The sequence below is a fragment of the Mustela putorius genome, unplaced genomic scaffold (genome assembly GCF_011764305.1).
Source record: "Mustela putorius furo isolate JIRA1106 unplaced genomic scaffold, ASM1176430v1.1 tig00537295_pilon_pilon_pilon, whole genome shotgun sequence".
NCBI classification, from domain to species: domain Eukaryota; kingdom Metazoa; phylum Chordata; class Mammalia; order Carnivora; family Mustelidae; genus Mustela; species Mustela putorius.
The window spans coordinates 101825-120397 of NW_025422433.1; the positions used below are offsets into that span (position 1 = coordinate 101825).

At 60.2% G+C, this 18573-nt stretch overlaps 3 protein-coding genes across 4 annotated transcripts; 2 read left to right on the forward strand and 1 right to left on the reverse strand.

The window, feature by feature from the left end:
- Positions 1–2534: 2534 nt before the first annotated feature.
- POLR1H (RNA polymerase I subunit H) lies at positions 2535–11396 on the forward strand. Of its 2 annotated transcripts, XM_004781854.3 has the most exons (7): positions 2535–2672; positions 2819–2919; positions 3091–3200; positions 5777–7478; positions 9688–9796; positions 10148–10239; positions 11213–11396. In XM_004781854.3, the coding sequence occupies exons 1-4, from the start codon at positions 2537–2539 to the stop codon at positions 5799–5801; spliced, it is 372 nt and encodes a 123-aa protein (XP_004781911.1). In that variant the 5' UTR covers positions 2535–2536; the 3' UTR covers positions 5802–7478; positions 9688–9796; positions 10148–10239; positions 11213–11396. The 2 variants fall into 2 exon arrangements, with proteins under 2 accessions (XP_004781911.1, XP_044929887.1); XM_045073952.1 differs by lacking the exons at positions 3091–3200; positions 9688–9796; positions 10148–10239; positions 11213–11396 and having other exon boundaries at positions 2649–2672; positions 5777–7404.
- PPP1R11 (protein phosphatase 1 regulatory inhibitor subunit 11) lies at positions 7460–11396 on the forward strand. Its single transcript, XM_004781862.3, has 3 exons — positions 7460–7721; positions 9688–9796; positions 10148–11396. The coding sequence occupies exons 1-3, from the start codon at positions 7653–7655 to the stop codon at positions 10348–10350; spliced, it is 381 nt and encodes a 126-aa protein (XP_004781919.1). The 5' UTR covers positions 7460–7652; the 3' UTR covers positions 10351–11396.
- RNF39 (ring finger protein 39) lies at positions 11333–16445 on the reverse strand. The gene is made up of 4 exons (XM_045073951.1): positions 15776–16445; positions 14273–14295; positions 13996–14087; positions 11333–12552 (listed from the first exon to the last, which is right to left on the reverse strand). Exons 1-4 carry the CDS (start codon positions 16136–16138, stop codon positions 11972–11974), a joined length of 1059 nt encoding a protein of 352 aa, XP_044929886.1. The 5' UTR covers positions 16139–16445; the 3' UTR covers positions 11333–11971.
- Positions 16446–18573: the final 2128 nt, after the last annotated feature.

The window sequence follows — 18573 nt, forward strand, 5'->3', positions numbered from 1 at the left end:
ACTGGGGATGCCTGGCATTTCATCCCTGGGCCTTTTGTACTGTTTATGGCAAAGAGCATGGGCTTTGAAGCCTGACAGGGCTACATCTGAATCCTAATCGAACTGCCTCTGAGGTGTGGACTCTGGGCAGACAACAGTGTCAGTCAGCTCCCTCATCTATAAAATGGACACAGAAAACAAAAGTCTGCTGCCCAGGGTAATAAAGAACAAACACACATTAGATGAAAGCACCTGCCACAACGCTTGACATGTGGGAAGTTCTCAGGAAATGGCAGCTAATTCCCCTCCACAAGTCAAGCTCCTGACTCTCTATCAAGTCTTTCTGAAACAGTCTCTGTAACAACGATTTCTGTCTTCTTCTGAAAACTTTTTTTAACCATTACCTCAAAAACTCACTGGAAAATAATCAGGGTTTACACTGGTATACCTGTATTCCTCTATCACCTTTAAAATGTTGACACTGAAATGTAGAGTCTGAAAGGGTGTAACTTAAAATTTACAACTACAGGGGCGCCTGGGTGGCTCAGTGGGTTAAGCCTCTGCCTTCGGCTCAGGTCATGATCCCAGGGTCCTGGGATTGAGCCCCACATCGGGCTCTCTGCTCCGTGGGGAGCCTCTGTCTCTGCCTGCCTCTCTGCCTACTTGTGATCTGTCAAATAAACAAAATCTTTAAGAAAAAAAATTTTACATCTACAAATGTATTAGAATGAATCTGATACGAAATATTGGACCTCACAGACTTCTTAGGCACATTCTCATTTCTCTATGTGAATCTATTTTCATATTTAAAAAGCGCAGCCATCTTACTTTTCTCAGTATGCAGAGCCTAGCACAGTACTGAACATGAGAGTACTGACCCAAGTTCCCAAAGTTCCCGATTTGCTGATTACCCTTATCACAAATTTGAGCATCTCTCTCTGCTACATTCCCCATAACACTGTACCCATCTTTTGTTTTTTTTTAAGATTTTATTTATTTACTTGAGAGAGAGACAGTGAGAGAGAGCATGAGCGAGGAGAGGGTCAGAGGGAGAAGCAGACTCCCCGTGGAGCTGGGAGCCCCACGCGGGACTCGATCCCGGGACTCTGGGAGCCCCACGCGGGACTCGATCCCGGGACTCTGGACCTGAGCGGAAGGCGGTCGTCCAACCAGCGGAGCCACCCGGGCGTCCCTGTATCCGTCTTTTTGCTGCAACCTTTGCCATTCAGTCCCGAGGCACAGGTTTCTCTTCACAGGCCTGCCCTGGGCTCCCGCACGGGTCCAGCCGTGTACTCTCACTGCATCCTCGCCATTTGGTCTCCTTAGGGTCCCCTAACGTTTCCCAAGTTCTCAGCCCCAGCCCCAGCTTAATAAAGACAGCCGGACCGAGTTTGCGCTGGGAGGCGGCTGAGCCTCGCGGCGCGCGGCCCATCAGGGCCGTATTCAACCAGGGCGGGCAGGCCCGGCCGCCGTCCAACCGAAGACGGAAAGTTAGCGCGGCCCAGCGCGTCTCAGCTTCCGTTCTCACGGGGGACTCACAGGGTGCAGCCTGCCCGCCTCGGGCCGAGGAGCCGACCTCCCTGGGCCGCACAGACCCAGCGGCGCCCGGCGGGGGGAGTCACGGGGCTTCTCGGGAGCTCGCGGGCCGCTCCAGCCCCACCCGTCCGGCCGGTCCGTCCCGGCGGGGCCTCCCCCGGCAGAGGCCACAGCTGGCCTTCGAGGAGGGGCACGGACGGCTCCGCGCAGCTGCCCGGTCGGCGGCGCTGCGGGGCCGGCACGGAACCGGGACACCCGGGACGGGGTCTGCCCAGTTGTCGGTCCCCGACGAACGCCACAGCGTGGTTTTCTGAGCGTGCCGGCCCTCGGGCTTAGGGAAACCCCACGTGTCCGCGCGACGCCGAACGACCAGCGTTCACCGACGGCTGCGCCAGAGCCGGGCGACCCGGCGGGCCGCGGGCCGAAGGCCGGCCGGGTCCCGGGAGATGCACCGCGGCTGCCCCCGACGGACGCCGGCCGGCCCGCCCTGTCCTCGACCCGGGAGTGGAGCCCCAGGCCCGGCCCGTCCTCCACCTCCGCCCGCCCCGCTTCCTCCCCGGAGGAGGCCCCGATGGACCCGGTCCCCGGAGCACCGGGGGCCCCGAGAGGCGGCGGAGAGCCCCTGCCCGGCCTCGGAGGCCCCGCTGCGGCAGCCGGAAAGGGCCGCGGGATTCCCAGGGCCAGCGCCCCCGCGGCTGAGCGAGCACTGACGTCCAGCAGAGGACTCCTCCCGGAGGGGCCGCCCCGAGGCCGCGCGCCCCTTACCGTCCTCGCGGCCGGCCCGGCGGGCTCCGCGGCGCACGGCGACGGACTGTGACGTCACGGCCAATGGCGAGCCGGCGCGGCGGACGCTCTGGCCCGCCCCGCGCGGAGCCGGCGCGCTCGTCTGCTCTGGAGGACCGCACGCGGCCTGCGGGTCCGGACTCGGAGCCCCGCGCGTGCGGGCAGCGGGGCTCGCGCTGCGGCGGCTCGCTCGGTCCGGCGGAGGGGCCGCTGTCCGTCCCGCCGCGTCCGGTACGGCATGGACGGCGCGCGCTCCGGCTCCAGGTTCCAGTCGGACCTGGACTTCTGTCCGGACTGCGGCTCCGTCCTGCCGCTGCCCGGGGCGCAGGACACGGTCACCTGTGTTCGCTGCGCCTTCCGCGTCCCGGTGCGAGGTGAGCGGCGGCGGGGTCGCGGCGGGGTCGCGGCGGGGGTGGCGGGCGGCGGGGACGGCGGGGTCCCGGCGGGGGCGGGCGGCGGGGTCGCGGGGGCGGCGGGGCGGGCGGCGCGGTGCCCACAGCCCTGCTTGCCGCCCGCGCAGACTTCGAGGGCAGGGCGGTGAGCAGCTGCGTCGTGTTCAACAAGCCGGGGACGGCCGCGCCTGCGCCGGCGGAGGAAGGGCCTGAGTTCCAGGGACCCGTGGTGAGCGGATGACCCGGTCGGGACGGCGGCGGGACCTGCAGCGGTGACGGCCGGCGGGAAGCGGCGGGTGGGGTGTGACCCGCGGGCGGCCGCGTGCGGACGGGACGGGACGGGACGGGACGGGACGGGGCGTGCGCGCTGACACCCGTCCTCGCGCCGGTTCCCGGCCAGGTTGACCGGCGCTGCCCTCGATGTGGCCACGAGGGAATGGCCTACCACACCCGGCAGATGCGCTCCGCGGACGAGGGGCAGACGGTCTTCTACACCTGTACCCGCTGCAGGTGCGCACCCTCCCCGCCCCACGCCCTCGGTGAGCTGCAGTTCCCGCAGCGTCTCCACTGACCAAGAAACGGGTATTTCCGTTGGCCCCATCCGTCTCCACAGTCCAGCCAACAGGGAGCTCTGGGGCCTGTAAAATGAACACTTCTTCATCTGCTTATAGCCTTGTAACGTGCTTCAGAGGAAATGAGAGCCTACCGAGGGCCAGTACTGCCCCGGGGTCAGCAGGTGGTGTTCGGAAGCACCGGTCACGGTAGCCCTTCTCTCCTGAGCAGTGATCACATGTCACTCCAAGAACCGGGCAGCTCCGGTCCTTGGATGGGTCCAAGAACGCTTTGTCTTGGGGCACCTGGGGGGCTCAGTCAGTTAAGCGTCTGCCTTCAGCAGGTCCTGATCGGGGGTCCTGGGACCCAGCCCCTCCTCGGGCTCCTGCTCAGCAGGGAGCCTTGTCCTTTTTCTCTGTCCCTCTCCCCACTCGTTCTCTCTCAAATAAATAAAATCTTAAAAGTAAATAAATAAATTTATCCTTTTATTTATTTATTTTTTAAGTAGGCTCCACATGGCACCTACTGAGGACCCTGAGACCTGAGCTGAGATCAAGAGTCAGATGCAGGGGCACCTGGGTGGCTCAGTGGGTTAAGCCTCTGCCTTTGACTCAGGTCATGATCTCAGGGTCCTGGGATCGGGCCCCACATCGGGCTCTCTGCTCAGCGGGGAGCCTGCTTCCCTCTCTCTCTGCCTGCCTCTCTGCCTACTTGTGATCTCTGTCTGTCAAATAAAATATATATATTTAAAAGAGTCAGATGCTTAACCTACCGAGCCACTCAGGCACCCTCTTCCTTTTATTCTTAAAATATGTATTACATTCAAGTATATTAAATAAGAGTATTTATATTCTGTGTCTAATAATTCTTTTTTTTTTTTTAAAGATTTTATTTATTTATTTGACAGACAGATCACAAGTAGGCAGAGAGGCAGGCAGAGAGAGAGAGGAGGAAGCAGGCTCCCCGCTGAGCAGAGAGCCCTATGTGGGGCTCCATCCCAGGACCCTGGGATCATGACCCGAACCGAAAGCAGAGGCTTCAACCCACTGAGCCACCCAGGCGCCCCTGTGTCTAATAATTCTGATACCCATAGTTGTGGGTCTGATGCTGCTATTTGTTGTTCCTGGTAACTGACTCATGGTGCTTTTTTTCTTTTTACTTATTTACTTCCTTAGTCATTATTGGTTGAGTTATGTATGTCTGTGTGTAATCTCTACACTGAATAGTTCTGTTTGTTTGTTTTTTTAAGATTTATTTATTTGAGAGAGTGGGGGTGGGCAGGGTGCAGACGGGAGAGAGATCTCTCCCTGCTGAGCATGGAGCCTGACCGTCTCACGACCCCGAGAACATGACCTGAGCTGAAATCAAGATTAGGCAGCTTAACCCGCTGGGCTACCCAGGTGTCCAGCCTTTTTTTTTTTTTTTTTAAATGAACAGAAGTTTTTAATTTTTATGAGGTCCAGTTTATCCCTTTTCTTTTTTCATTCTTTGTCTAATGGCACGTGGCTCTTTGTGTCCTAAGATATCATTTGCATATACTTTATATTTCATTAGATATATTTTGGAATGCATATATATATTTTCACTTTTTATTTAAATGCAATTAATGAACGTATAGTCTATTTTTAGTTTCACACAGCTCAGTGATTCATCAAGTCATTGACCAGTCCTGATTACCTCACATGCCCTCCTTAATGTCCATCACCCAGTTCCCCCATCCCCCCACCCCCCCCTCCAGCAGCCCTCAGTTTGTTTCCATAGTTAAGAGTCTCTTATGGTTTGTGTGCCTCTTTGTTTTCATCTCGTTCTGTTTTTCCTTCCCTTCCCATATCTTCATGTTTTGTTTCTTATATTTCACATATGAATGAAATTATGTGGTATTTGTGTGTCTCTGCTTGACTTATTTCACTCAGCACAATCCCCTCCAGTCCCATCCGTGTCTGATGCGGTGGGTGTTCATCCTTTCTGATGGCAATGTACTATTCCACTGTATGTATGAACTACATCGTCTTTATCCATTCCTCTGTTGAAGGACATCTCAGCTCCTTCCGCAGTTTGGCTATTGTGGACATTGCTGCTATAAACATTCAGGTACATGTGTCCCTTCAGATCCCTACATTTGTATCTTTAGGGTAGATACCCAGAAGTGCGATTGCTGGGTCGTAGGGTAGCTCTATTTTCAACTTTTTTCAACCTCCATACTGTTTTCCAGAGTGGCTGCACCAGCTTGCATTCCCACCAACAGTGTAGGAGGGTTCCCCTTTCTCTGCATCCTCGCCAACATCTGTCGTTTCCTGACTTGTTGATTTTAGCCATTCTGACTGGGGTGAGGTGGTATTTCATTATGGTTCATTAGATACATTTTTAATACGGCATTTTTAGTTGTCTGAATATGAAGGATTGTTGAGGGGAGCTAGTCTTCCACAATGTCTTAAATAAAACTCCCTCCTTGATTCTTCAAATGAATGTCTTCTCTTACACGGCTAGGACCTCTATGCTTATTAAAATATAATGAGTCCTTTCTTTTTCTGTAGGTTCCAGGAGAAGGAAGACTCTTGATTTTTTTCCAGGCAACGCAACAATTCTCCCTCGGATGGTGACGGATATTGGGTTCTTAAGATCCTTTGTTCATCCTAGTTGCAATGTTTTGCTCCCATAGAAGGAAGTTATCATGTGGGGATTACCATTGTCCCTAGAGTACACCTACTCTAGTTGAGTTTCTTATCAAAGTTCTATTTTTCTGTATATGCCAGACATATGTATATTATTTATAATCTGTCTTGTTCCAAAAGGAATTTAAATGAATTTATAGATATATCTGTTCTTTCAATAAGTATATCAGCTACAAAAAATATATATAAATTAGTATATGAGAAGGTAAAAGAAAAAAAGTATAAAAAATGGAGGCAGGAATGAGACTAATAGAAAAAGTAATTTTAAGTATTCCACCACTAAATCTATTTGGTTCTTGAGTTTAGAGAAACAAAATGTAGGAATCTGGATAGTGGGAGATTAAACAAGTAATTTAACCAGATCTGTTTGATGTGAGCTTAGACAACAAAAAATGTGATACTAAGGAATACCAGTATGTGCTTACTACAGTTGGACATTTTGGAAAAATTTTTTATTGCTGTTGAGATAAATGTAATATATATTCGTTGTGATAGATTCATGTGTAGAAAGATGGGGGGCGAGTAAAAAATACAAGGAATCCCACTTCAGAGAGATACGTGTTTTTTTAATGGGTTTTACTGTACATGCCGAGGTGTATCTTTATCAGTCTGTCCAAACCCTGGAAGGGAAACACTCGGGAGTCGGGGCCCAATAACCGTCCCGGATGCCCGCCGGGAGCTGGTGTCGCGTTCCTTGCTTCGCTGCGATGCCCCTGACACGCTCAGAGCTCGGACTCACCGTGCGGGTGTGCCCCGGCCACCGGGACGCGTGGGCCGGCGGGGCTCTGCGGCCGCTGGATTTGGGGTCCGAAATCCGGGGCGCAGCGGCGCGTGTGTCCAGCGCGCGTCCAGCCGGCCCCGGCCCCGCACCGCACCGCACGCGGCCCCGCCCAGCCGCCTCGCAGCCGCTGCGCTCTGCCGGCCCCCGGCACCCACCCTCCTTGCCTCTGGGACACTGGCAGGTGCTCCTGCGGGACGGCAGTGCCGGCGGTCCCGGATCCCCGTCCCGCCCCCGCCGACGGAGCGGGCCGTGCCGCGTCCCGCCCGCCAGGCCGCAGCCGACCGGGCGGGGCTCCTGGGCGCGCTCTGCGGACAGCCCGAGCAGAAGGCGCCACCTGCACCGCCCCGGCGCCCGCAGACCCCCGCGGGACCGGAGCCGTCCCCGGAGCAGGCGCGTGCACCTGCCGCTGCGGTCGGAGCCCCATTCCCACGAGAGGCCGCGAACCCCAGGCAGGCGCTGCGTGGGCCTCAGCGGCGGGGCGCGGTGCACCCTCCGCGCGCCCCGCCACGCCCTGCAGCCCCGCCCACGTGCCGCGCCCCGCCCACAGCCCCTCCGGACCGCCCCCCCCGCAGCGCCTCCGCTGCGCGTGCGCCTGTTGCCGGCGCTCAGGGCCGCTTCCGTCAACTCTGGGGCTGCCTCTTGCGGCGCCTGCGCACCGTCACGTGACGGCGGAACTACTCTGGCGACGCGTGCGCTTAGGCGCCTTTAGTGCCCGGAAGGGAAAAGGGGACCTCCAGAGTGCGTCACACCCGGAAGCAGAGAGCCGGAAGTGGGGTTGGACAGGTTATCCCCTGGGGCGGGGAGGCGAAGGCCCGGGAGGAGGGGGTCGAAACGAAGGCGGAGGATCCTGGCTGCTACTCCGAACCCGACCCCGATTGTCTTAGACCCCAGAGACCAGAGAAAGGGAAGGGCGTCTCCTCCCCCTTCCTCCCCTCCTCCCTCTCCTCAGCCTGAGCCATGGCCGAGGCAGGGGCCGGGCTGAGTGAGACCGTCACTGAGACAACGGTTACCGTGACAACCGAGCCCGTGAGAAAGGCGGGGGGCGGCGCTCCTGGGGTCCTCGGGAGAGGCCGGGCGGGAGCGGCGGGGCTCGGGGCGGAGCGGGCTGACCCCTGGGGTCGGGAGACGTGCGCGGTGTGCGGGACTTGCGCAGTGGCCGGCATGGTGCAGGAGGCCGGCCCGGCGGCGAGGAACAGGGTCGGAGTGCGGGTGCGGGGGAGGCCGTCCGGGGTGGGGACACGGAGCAGGGTCCGACGGGGGTGCGGGGGAGGCCGCCCGCGGGTGGGGACACGGAGCAGGGTCCGACGGGGGTGCGGGGGAGGGAGGCCCGCGGTGGGGACACGGAGCAGGGTCCGACGGGGGTACGGGGGAGGCCGCCCGCGGGTGGGGACACGGAGCAGGGTCCGACGGGGGTGCGGGGGAGGCCGCCCGCGGTGGGGACACGGAGCAGGGTCCGACCGGGGTACGGGGGAGGCCGCCCGCGGTGGGGACACGGAGCAGGGTCCGACGGGGGTGCGGGGGAGGCCGCCCGCGGTGGGGACACGGAGCAGGGTCCGACGGGGGTACGGGGGAGGCCGCCCGGGGTGGGGACACGGAGCAGGGTCCGACCGGGGTGCGGGGGAGGCCGCCCGCGGTGGGGACACGGAGCAGGGTCCGACCGGGGTGCGGGGGAGGCCGCCCGCGGTGGGGACACGGAGCAGGGTCCGACCGGGGTGCGGGGGAGGCCGCCCGGGGTGGGGACACGGAGCAGGGTCCGACCGGGGTGCGGGGGAGGCCGTCCGGGGTGGGGACACGGAGCAGGGTCCGACCGGGGTGCGGGAGATGCTGCCCGCGGTGGGCACACGGAGCAGGGTCCGACCGGGGTGCGGGGGAGGCCGCCCGGGGTGGGGACACGGAGCAGGGTCCGACCTGGGTGCGGGGGAGGCCGCCCGCGGTGGGGACACGGAGCAGGGTCCGACCGGGGGTGCGGGGGAGGCCGTCTGGGGTGGGGACACGGAGCAGGGTCCGACGGGGGTGCGGGGGAGGCCTCCCGGGGTGGGGACAGGGAATAGGGAGTCAGAGAAGGGACATGGAGCAGGGTCCGAGTGGGGATGCAGCCGATGCTGCCCGGGCAGACGACATAGAGTAGGGTCCGAGTGGAATGTGGGTGATGCTGCCCAGGGTGGGGACACGGAGCAGGGTCCGAGTGCGGTTGCGGGGGTGGGGGATGCTGCCCGGGGTGGTGGGGAGACCCAAGGATAGGACGTAGGGGGCTGAGGAGCGAGGGAGGTGCCTGGGGACCATGAAGGTTCTGTGAGAAAGCACGGCTGGAGGCCCGCTGGGGGGCAGTTTGCCCAGAAGCACACTTGTCAATAAGTATTTGTTGAACGGGTGACTCTAAAGGGAAACAGAAGAAATGAGCGAACCAGACGGAGGAGGTGGAGATAGTATTGTGAGAAATCAGAACAGATGAAAATAGAGAAAGGAGTAGCATTTTTGCAAAAAACAGGTTAAGTTGCTTTCAAAGGGCAGAGGTGTCTTGGGCTTCAGAGCCCCTGGGTTAAGGGCGTTTAAATGATAGAGATGCCAGGGTGCTAGGGAGTAGGTGGGCAGGAAGGGGGTCGCAGGCTTGAGAGAGGTCTGGGAAAAAGGAGATCAAAGCGCGGGTATGGGGGACTGAGTGAATAATGTCCCACCAGGGATGATTTGGGGAGGAAGACAGAGAAACAGGGAGGGTTATGTTTTCTTTTGAAGAGTTGCTGGGACCTTCCATAGGTTCCAAATTGTGTCTTCTCTGTATCCGAGCAGTCATGGAGAACGTTCGAATCCCCAGGGATTCCTGGAGGGCAAAGGCCTGTAGTGTTCTGTCCCCTCCCAGCATGCAGCTCCTCTGCTGCCATGTCTGTGCCCCTGCTTGCCCTGGGGCCTGGAGGAGAGGAGCCCCCAGGGAGGGAGTGGGGAAGATCAGCCTCGGGGAGCTAGATAGGTATGCCCGTCCCTCTTCACCTTCCAGGAGAACCGGAGCCTGACCATCAAGCTTCGGAAACGGAAGCCAGAGAAAAAGGTAGAGTGGACGAGTGACACTGTGGACAACGAACACATGGGCCGCCGCTCATCAAAATGTGAGTGATCGTCGGCCACCAGCAGCCACCGTGCTCTGGCGCAGCCTGCGGTCCTGTTCCTGGCTTCAGGGAGACGAGGTTCAAGTAGAGGGAGCGAGGTGGGAATAGGCCGAGGCCTGAAGGCAGGAGGTGTCAGAGCCGGGAGAAGTGGAGCGGTGGGTTCCTGGCAGAAAGGACCGGGGTTTGGGCGCCTCGGCCCCAGGGGTGGGCCTGGGGACGCGGGATCCTGGAAGGGAGAAGGAGCCAATGGTGGGAGTAGGAGTTTTTACTGAGATCCATGGGAGTGGAAGCGACTGTGCATCCGTCCTAACTTCTGCTCCTTTTTTACCGGGCTCCTCCTTCCAAATCCAGGCTGCTGTATTTACGAGAAGCCTCGGGCCTTTGGCGAGAGCTCCACGGAGAGCGATGAGGAGGAAGAGGAGGGCTGTGGTCATACACACTGTGTACGGGGCCACCGCAAAGGACGGCGTCGTGCAACCCCAGGACCGAGCCCCAGCACCCCTCCCCAGCCTCCTGACCCCTCCCAGCCCCCTCCAGGGCCAATGCAGCACTAAATTCCTCTGTCCCCCACCATTCCTGTGTCTGTCTGGCCCTGAATGTATTCATGTGGCTACCTGGGGACTAAACCCATGGTTTGGTCCCTCCTCCAGCCCCTCCTCCTCTCTCCTCTGCCTGAGGGAGGGAAGGGGGAGAGGAGGGTAGGCAGAGATCCTGGAATTCTGACTTGCTGCTGCTCCAGAACCCAGACTTCTGGGTTCCCCCAGCACTCATTTCTCCTCCCAGTACTCATCCTCTGTTCTCCAGGGATCCAGGCGCCTAGGTCCCGGTCTGTCGCCCTTGTTCTCACTGCCAAACTGTCTGTCCTGGGATGCAGTTAGCTTGGCCCCTTGCATTCTCCCCTTGAGTCCCAAGCACTTAACTTGGGTTTTCAGCAGCCCTAGCTTTCACTGCCAGGGGTCCCAGTCAGATTGGGGGCAGTCTTGTCCCAGCTGTGCCTGTTAACCCTGGCTCTGAGCGCTTCCAGGAATGGACTTATATAATTGGAACTTCTAGTCCTTGCTTGTGGGATGGGAGGCCTCGTGGGAGACCTCAGGGCTCTCAGGGAGCTCCAGCCCTTCCCTTCTCCTGCCCTCCGGAGGAGTTGGGAAAGGGGTCTTTGCTTTCTCCCTGTTAATGGGACATGGGAAAGGAAACAGTGGTGGCCTCTCCTCACCCTTCTCATAGGATACAGGATTTCCAACAAAGCCATCCTGAAGACTGGTCACTTAGAGCCCACTGTCTCCTCTGTCTTCTGGCTTCAGAGACAGACCCAGCATAGTGTTAGGGCCCTGGGTCCCTAGGAGAGGAAGGAAAAGAGAGGGAGCAAAGAGATGGGGATATGTCCCCTATACTACACTCTTACCCCTTCCTTCCTAGGCTTTGATGTTCCTGCCAGCCCAGATGTCCAGCTCTCAGCCCTCCCCACTCCTTACTGGGATCTTGGCATCATTTTCGCGGCTTCTTGCCATGCACAGTTGCAAAGATGAGTCAAAAACATACCACCACTGAGATCTCATTTATTGCCACAGATGCACAAAATAAATAACCCAGCATCACAAAACGTGTTAAATATGGGCCCATTTATACATACGGAGAAAGATGTGAAGCCGTAGATGAGGAGCAGCTTGGGTGTCCAGGCCATTCCCAGTAGAGGAGAGAGCGATAGCACCACTGGTTCCTTACAGGGGGAGTCTCGGGGAGGTTCCAAAGGGGGAAAGGCTGTGAGCATGGAAAGCAGGCCTCATGGAGTAGGGCGGCCTGCCCCCTGCTCAGAAAGCTTAGTAAGCATCCTAGGAGGCCCTGGGACCCAGGCCAGAGTCTTGAAGAGGGAGCTCAGATTGGACAGGTCAGGGAGGCCTGAGGCTTCGAGCTGTGGAGAAGGACTGTGCGTTTCCTCCAGACGGGGAGAGGCCTGAGCAGGCAGTAAGGCCCTTTGCGTCCGTCCTGCCGCAGCGTCCGGGTGTGGACGAGCATAAGGCCGGACGGGAGAGGTGAGGCAGGAAGGAGCCCGAGGTGGCGGTGCCACCGCGTCCGAACTCGGCCCTGGGTGTGGATGTGGACACTGAGGCTGTGTGGATGAGCGCGGACGGCCTGGCTGGCGCCTACGAGGCCGCTGGCGGCGGGTGTGGGTGGGTCTCAGCCTTCGGCCGGCACGATGCGGAGCGGGGCGCGGGCATCGCGAGTGCAGAGCAGCGGGAAGACACGCTCCCCCAGGGGCCCGGGCGCCTGGAAGGCGAAGAGCAGGTCCAGCGAGCGGCCGTCGTAGAAGGCCACGCGGCCACGTTCCCAGTCCAAGTCCACGCGGATGCGGCGCGGCGGGGGCCCGGCGCCGCCCAGCGGAGTGGGCTCGGGAGCCGTGAGGGCCCACAGGCGGCCGCCGCGGCCCTCCACGGCCCACACCGCCCCCGCGGGGCACAGCCCCACGCGGCCCTTGCGACGCACGGACTCTCCGGCCGCCCCCACGGCGTAGCGGCTCTCGTTGTCGTCCTCATCCTCCCCGGAGGAGTCCGGGCCAGAGGCCGCCTCGGCAGTCTCCACCTCCCAGCAGTGCCGGCCGGCCCCAAAGCCCTGTGCGCCCAGCACCGCGGGGAGCTGATCGAAGCGCGCGGGGCCGTCGGGGGGCGCGGGTGTCCCTGGGGGGGCCAGTCGGACGCTGCGGCGGTCCGCCGAGATGAGCAGGCGGCGGTGGGCGGTGCCAGGGTCCAGGGTCAGGTCGGCTGTGTGGGGACAGGCAGGAAAGGAGGGCTTGAGGGGCTTTCCGACTCCGAGGCGGGAGGATCAGGCGGTGTGCGGCAGAGGGTACCCCGGAGGCCTCGCGGCAGCGCCCGAGGCCACAGAAGCCTAAGTGGGGCAAGGTCTAGAAAAGGGAGGGCGCGGGCAGCTCTCAGCCTGCACCCACGCTCTGCTTGTGTTGATCTGGGTTTGGACAAGGATTGTGGTGAGCGTGGGGGGTGGGTAGGGTGCAAAGGCGGAAGGAAAGCTTGCCTCTCCTTTGTGTGTGGGGTGGGGAGAAGCTGAGCCAGTCCAGCTTGCAGGGAAGCCTAAGGACTGGTACCTCCCTCTGCTCTGTCCGGGGTGGGCCTGGAGCTGGGTCTGCCGGGTGGGGAAGGTGGCTGGCAAGGGAAGGACAGACAGACACTGGGACCCCAAGGGCAGGTGGGAACGGACCAGCTTGCTGCTTTCAGAAGATGGGACAGAGAGAGAGGGACAGCGGTGAGAGCCAGAGGGACCCGAGTATTCGCGGCTGTGTGTGGGGTTTGCGTTTGAGGTAAGGTTTCTGAATTGGGGGTGCTAGAAGCAATCGGGGTTGGGGGAGACGGTGGGTGATCAAGATGGTGGAGTATCTTTGGCAGGTTTTTTTGTTGACTTTTAACATTTTATGTTTAAATCATCCCGACATCCAGCATGGGGCTTGAACTCACAGCCCTGTGATCAAGAGTCACAGGCTCCACAGATGGAGCCAGTCAGGCGCCCCTCTGGCAGCTGAGAAAAGGCAGAGGGCAGCTCTGGTAGTGGGCAGAGAGGGCACTCCCCAGGAGCTTCAGAGAGATGGGAAGTCTCCTGGAGAGGAGTAATGGGACAGGGCAGAAGTGGCTGGTGCTTTGTTTGTTGGGAGAGTAGGGCGCTGGGCTGTGGGCACTGAGGACACCGTTATGTGCCCAGTCGTGTGCCCCCCGGAAGGTGTGCTGCAGTCTCCCAGCACTTCACGATGTGAATTTCGTTGGAAATAGGGTCTTTACAGAGGAAATTAAGTTAAAATGAGGGCATTAGGGGAGGCCATAGTCCAATATGACTGCAGTCTTTATAAGAAGAGGGAATTTGGACCCAGAGACTAATGAGTACCGGGAGAAACCATGTAAAGAAGACACAGGAAGAAGGCCGTCTTCGGGCCACCGAACCCCTGAGGCTCCCAGATGCTAGGAGGGAGGCAGGGAACAGATTCACCCTCCTGCCTTCGAAGGAAGCAGTCCTGCCAACTTCTCCTCCCAAAACCACGACAGCAAGTTTCTGATGTCTAAGCCACTCGGTATGTGGTGCTCTGCTAAGCGGCCCTAGGACACTAATACAGACGTCAGAGAAGACCTGAGCAGGTTTGAGAGAGAAAAGGAAGCAAGCCCGAGACACACCGTCCCTCGGTGCGGTCCCTTTGCCCTCCTCACCCGTCAGTCTGTGGAGCATGTTTTTCACCACCGGGTAATCTTCGGGGAGGTCATCATCTGAGTTAGATGACTTGGGTCTTGGGGCATCGAGTCTGCACAGATGAGGGAGAAAGGTCAGGCAATCAGGTGACGCCCTCTGCCGTCGGCTGCCCTCCCCTCACCCCACTCACTCCCCGGAGCAAGAAACCTGTCCGTGAGTGGGGCTGTGAGCCCATGGAAAAGGTGATGGACGTGGTGGCCCGTAGTGGAAAGGAAGGGGCGGTAAGACGGAACTCACCTTCTCCATGTCTTCCTTATATCCTGGCATGGGCAGAAGAAAACACGATGTGAGCCCTGGGCTTTGTCCTCAGGACCCCTGGCCCTCTTCCCCTCCCCCAGGCAGCTGGATCTCCGTCGGTGAGCTCCCTGTCACCTCTCAAAGTGATCTCGCTGCCTCTCTGTCCCCTCTCACGGCCCATCCTTCCTGCCCATCGTCATCTACTGCTCCCTCCCCCTCCTCAAGGCCCCCCTTTCCCTTCCCCAGCCCGGCCCAGGCCTTTTTTCTGCCCCCACTTAGCTCCCAGAGTCATTACCTTTGCTGATGCCTCCCTCAGCCTCATTCTGTCTCTCTCCGTGGTCCCCTGCCCTGTCTACCTTCCAGAGGGTGTCCTCCTGTCCATCAATCCATCAGACAGACCAAACACCCAGAGCCTGGGGCTAAGAGTTGGTACATAAAAGCCTTCTAACAAAGCTGCTTCCCCTGTTGCCATAAAAGCCCGGGGGCGTTTATTGGGCCCTTTGCGTTGTGTCCGTCACACTGGCCAAAGAGGCAGCTGGACTTGGATGTGTCCCAGACGTCCTGCGGATCTGCAGGATACCGTGGGAACCAGGAGGAGCAGCGCATGCTCCGCCCCCCAAATACCAGCGTCCACCTGCCCGTGTCAGGGTCCCTTGGGGATGACTGGAGCAGACCGGGGTGGTGCCGAAGGGAAGAGAGTTAAGGCAATTTGCCTAATTATGCCAATTACACCTGGACTAATTAGGTCTGTGTAGACTTCAAAGTGTGCAAGCAACACCCGAGACCGGCTAGGCTGCTGGGAAGAAGCAGCTCAGGAATCCGGGACGCCTGGGGGGCCGGGCAAGGGAATGGGGCTGGTTGAAGAGGGGCGCGGCGGGGGGCGGGATGGGATGAGGGGCAGGAGCCAGAGGTCCCCGCGGCGCGTGCGCCAGGCCTCCAGCGGTCGCCGCCCCCGCCAGGGGCCCTGGGAGGCGCGGAGGACGCCCGGCGCGGCTCGGGCCGAGCCCGCGGCTGACCCCTCTGCGCTCCCGGGGTGTTTGGATCTGCTTTCCCTCCCTCGCGCCCTCCTGACAGACCCTCCTTCCCTGGCCCTGCACTCCGGCTGGTTCTCGCTCTGCGCTCGCTGGTTCTGACCCCGCTGGGCGCGCAGGCCCCGCGCAGGCCCCGCGCCCTCCGGGACTCTCTCCGGGTCCCCACCTCCCCCGCGCGCAGCGGCGTCCCTCCGCGTCCCCCGCAGCTCCCGCGCTCTGCCGAGGGCTCCGGAGGCCCTGCGTGCCGTCCAGCCCTCCGACCTCTGGGTACAGTGTCAGGCTCCTTCCCCTTGTCCTTCCTGGAAACTCTCACGGCACTACAGGGGTTTGGGGTCAGGCCCGCGACCCCTCGTTCTTTGCTTGTCTCAGATCCATTCTTTGCCTAAACTTCCATGAGGGCCCCGCCCCCGGAAAGCCCGGTCTCGGACTTCCAGCAGCCGCCGCGGATCCGCGACGCGCGACCCTGCCTTACCTCTCCGTGCGGATCCAGGCAGCCCATGGTGGGGATGCGGCCCCCTCTGCGCCTCCCCGCGCGGGCCCCGGGCTCAGCCAGCTTCTCCCGCAGCCCCCGGCTGATGCGCACCTCCACCGCCAGCCGCACGTTGGACCTCAGGCTGCGGCGGGGACACGGCTGGCCGCAGCAGGGGCAGGCGGTGGGGGGCGCCGGGGCGCCTGCGGCCGGCGGGGCGCCCCAGCAGCGGGCCAGGCACGCGCGGCAGAAGCTGTGCTCGCACGCCAGCAGCACCGGGTCCTCGAAGGGGCCCCCGCACAGCGGGCACGTCGCCAGCTGCTCCAGACGCTCCACCAGCCCCGGGCCCAGCTCGGGCGCCTCCATGGGGAGCGCGCGTCCGGGCGCCCACCCTTCCGCGACCCCCGCGGCCGCCTCCCAGCGCGCGCTCGGCGAACCACGCCTGCTGCTGGCGGATTGGGGGACCCTCTCTCCGGCCGGCGCATGAACTTTTGGACGCTGCCCTGACGCCCTCCAGGGACAGCCTCGCTGCCTTCCAGCAGGCTCGAGCTCCGCCGCGCTCCCCGCCGCGTCGGGTTTTATAGGGAGGAGGAGGCCCCCGCGGCGGGTAAACAGGCCTTGCGTAACAGCTCATCTGGTTCTCCGGCTTCCCGGGCAGGGTTTGGGGGAGGAGGGCGGGAGGAAAGGACTCGTGGGCCCTCCAGGCCAGGGGGTGGTCGGGAGGGGGCGCTCCTGGGGCAAGGCGGCGCCCGGTGGGGAGGGCAGCCCCTCGTCATCCCTCCCGGGGCCTGAATCTCCCCTTCCCCCGGGCCTGTGCTGTGCGGGTGGGCAAGGGGCCCAGTCTCGCTGTTGGCATGGGTGCCCGCATCGCCAGGGTGTGAGTCATAACAGGTGGCCGGCACACCTACATCTGGGGGCCGGGGGCGGACGCCGGGATCCTGGCTCCTGGGGCTCCGCAGGCCTCATGTTGGTGTGTGCTGTCATCCAGGCGGCTCTCTCCGTCTTCCTGCCTTCCCTATTAAGGGCTTAGGAACAGTCTGAAGCTTTGGGGTAAAGGGTGGGGAGCAGGCGCCCACACTCCTGCCTCTGGCTGGCTCCCAGCGCGGCTCTTAGGACTCTCTTCCTATGTCTCTCTAGTTCTTTCTTCCCATTTTTCCTGGTGTATGTTTCCATTTCCACGGGTCTCTCTCTCCCCGTCTTTGGGACGTACCCAGGGGTTATCTATTTCAAATCTCTTGGTAAACAGCCGTGGGGAGAGCTGGCGTGGCCAAGCTCCCACAGCAAGGGAGTAAGCAGGAGTGCAGCCAGACCAGATCTGATCTGTGCCCTTGCTGTGACTCCGCCCTCTGCCTCTTCCATTCCAGATGCTTTCTCGGTGTTTTCCCGGCCCTCACCTCCATCTCGACCCTCTCCCTAGTTCCTGGCCAGGCCCGCCTCACGCTAGGCCTCTCTGTGAGGATCCCCTGGAGGCCTTGTGAAGAAGTAAACATCCAGATGCCCACGACTGTGATCGCAGGCGCCGCTGAGCAAACGCGCCCGTGCACATTCCCCACGGCGCCCACGCTTACGGACAGAGGCACTCACACTGTGCCGGCGCCACGGATATGCCCAGATACTCCTGTGCACGCTGAATGTCACTGGGACGGACAGCCAGTATTACTCAGGGACAGAGAGACGTACTTAAAGAAAACACGCAAAGAGACAGCCTGTCATTAGCTTTCTTGTCAATGAGAACAACAGTCCGGCAGCAGTAAGCCTTTATGGGGCAGCCGCTTGGAGATAAACGTCATAAAGATAAAACACAATAAAGATCAGGCGGCCCTCAGGCATCCTGGTCCTTCCCTCCGCTCCATACTTACTGGGGAGACACTCAAATTGGACACCCTGATAACCCAACACAAATAAACCCGTGTATCCTTATCCCAGAACGAACCTCCCGGCCCAGCGCTCATAAAACCCACAGCTACACAAGCAAAACACAGCAAACATGACCCAAACCTATGGGCTAAATGGCTTTCATGTTGTGCTAGCCAGAGTCCCGGTCCCCCAAAGACGTCCACGTCTTAATTCCTGGAACCTGTGACTGCGTTCCTTCTCAGGGCAGAGAGGAATAAAGCTTGCCCATGGCATTTGGGCTGCTGATCTGCTGAGTCTGGAATCATGAGATTATCCAAGTGGGTCCAGCGTGATCACAAGCACCCCTGAAGGGGAGGACAGCAGGGGAGAGAAGTGCGGTAGGTCCTCAGTCCCCCCGTGGGCTTGGAGGGCTGAGGGAGGGGCCATGAGCACAGGGAGTGGGTGGTCTCCAGAAGCCGGAGGAGGAAGGCAGGGTTTTCCAGGAGGAGCCCAGGCCTGCCCACATCTTGACTTCAGCACAGTGGGACCCATCTTAGACTTCAGAGTTCAGACACGAGTCTGTGATCATGCTGTAGCCACAAGCTGCAAAGGAATCCGAGTGCTTTCCCTTTTCCCTCCATCTCTCATCCTTTGGGGCCGTCTGCTTCATCACGTTTTCTGTATTTCCCTGGTCCCTTCTCTTTGTTTCTCTTCCTTTGGATTGCTTCGTTTTCTTGGTTCCGTCCCCAACTCAAGTCCTGTTATACGTTGGGTCCTTTATAGATCGGGCCTGGAGCATTGGGGGAAGGCCTCCAGGCATCTGCGGATACCCACATTGTCGGGGGTCCCCGGGCCTTGCTGTGGTACCTGTGCTGGGCCGTGCAGTAGCATGGTCTGGGGAACTTTTCAACTCCCCGTGTCCAGGACACACTTCAGATCAAAGAAACAGAATCTCGGGATGTGTG

Bases quoted from the DNA above. Each gene is read 5' to 3' on its own strand.
- POLR1H (XM_045073952.1), top strand. From the start codon at position 6,580: ATGCCCGCCGGGAGCTGGTGTCGCGTTCCTTGCTTCGCTGCGATGCCC.
- PPP1R11 (XM_004781862.3), top strand. From the start codon at position 7,653: ATGGCCGAGGCAGGGGCCGGGCTGAGTGAGACCGTCACTGAGACAACG. The intron at 7,722-9,687 runs GTGAGAAAGGCG...TTCACCTTCCAG, and splicing joins TTACCGTGACAACCGAGCCC to GAGAACCGGAGCCTGACCAT. The intron at 9,797-10,147 runs GTGAGTGATCGT...TTCCAAATCCAG, and splicing joins GGGCCGCCGCTCATCAAAAT to GCTGCTGTATTTACGAGAAG.
- RNF39 (XM_045073951.1), bottom strand. From the start codon at position 16,138: ATGGAGGCGCCCGAGCTGGGCCCGGGGCTGGTGGAGCGTCTGGAGCAG. The intron at 14,088-14,272 runs GTGAGTTCCGTC...TCATCTGTGCAG, and splicing joins ATAAGGAAGACATGGAGAAG to ACTCGATGCCCCAAGACCCA. The intron at 12,553-13,995 runs GTGAGGAGGGCA...GTCCCCACACAG, and splicing joins CATGCTCCACAGACTGACGG to CCGACCTGACCCTGGACCCT.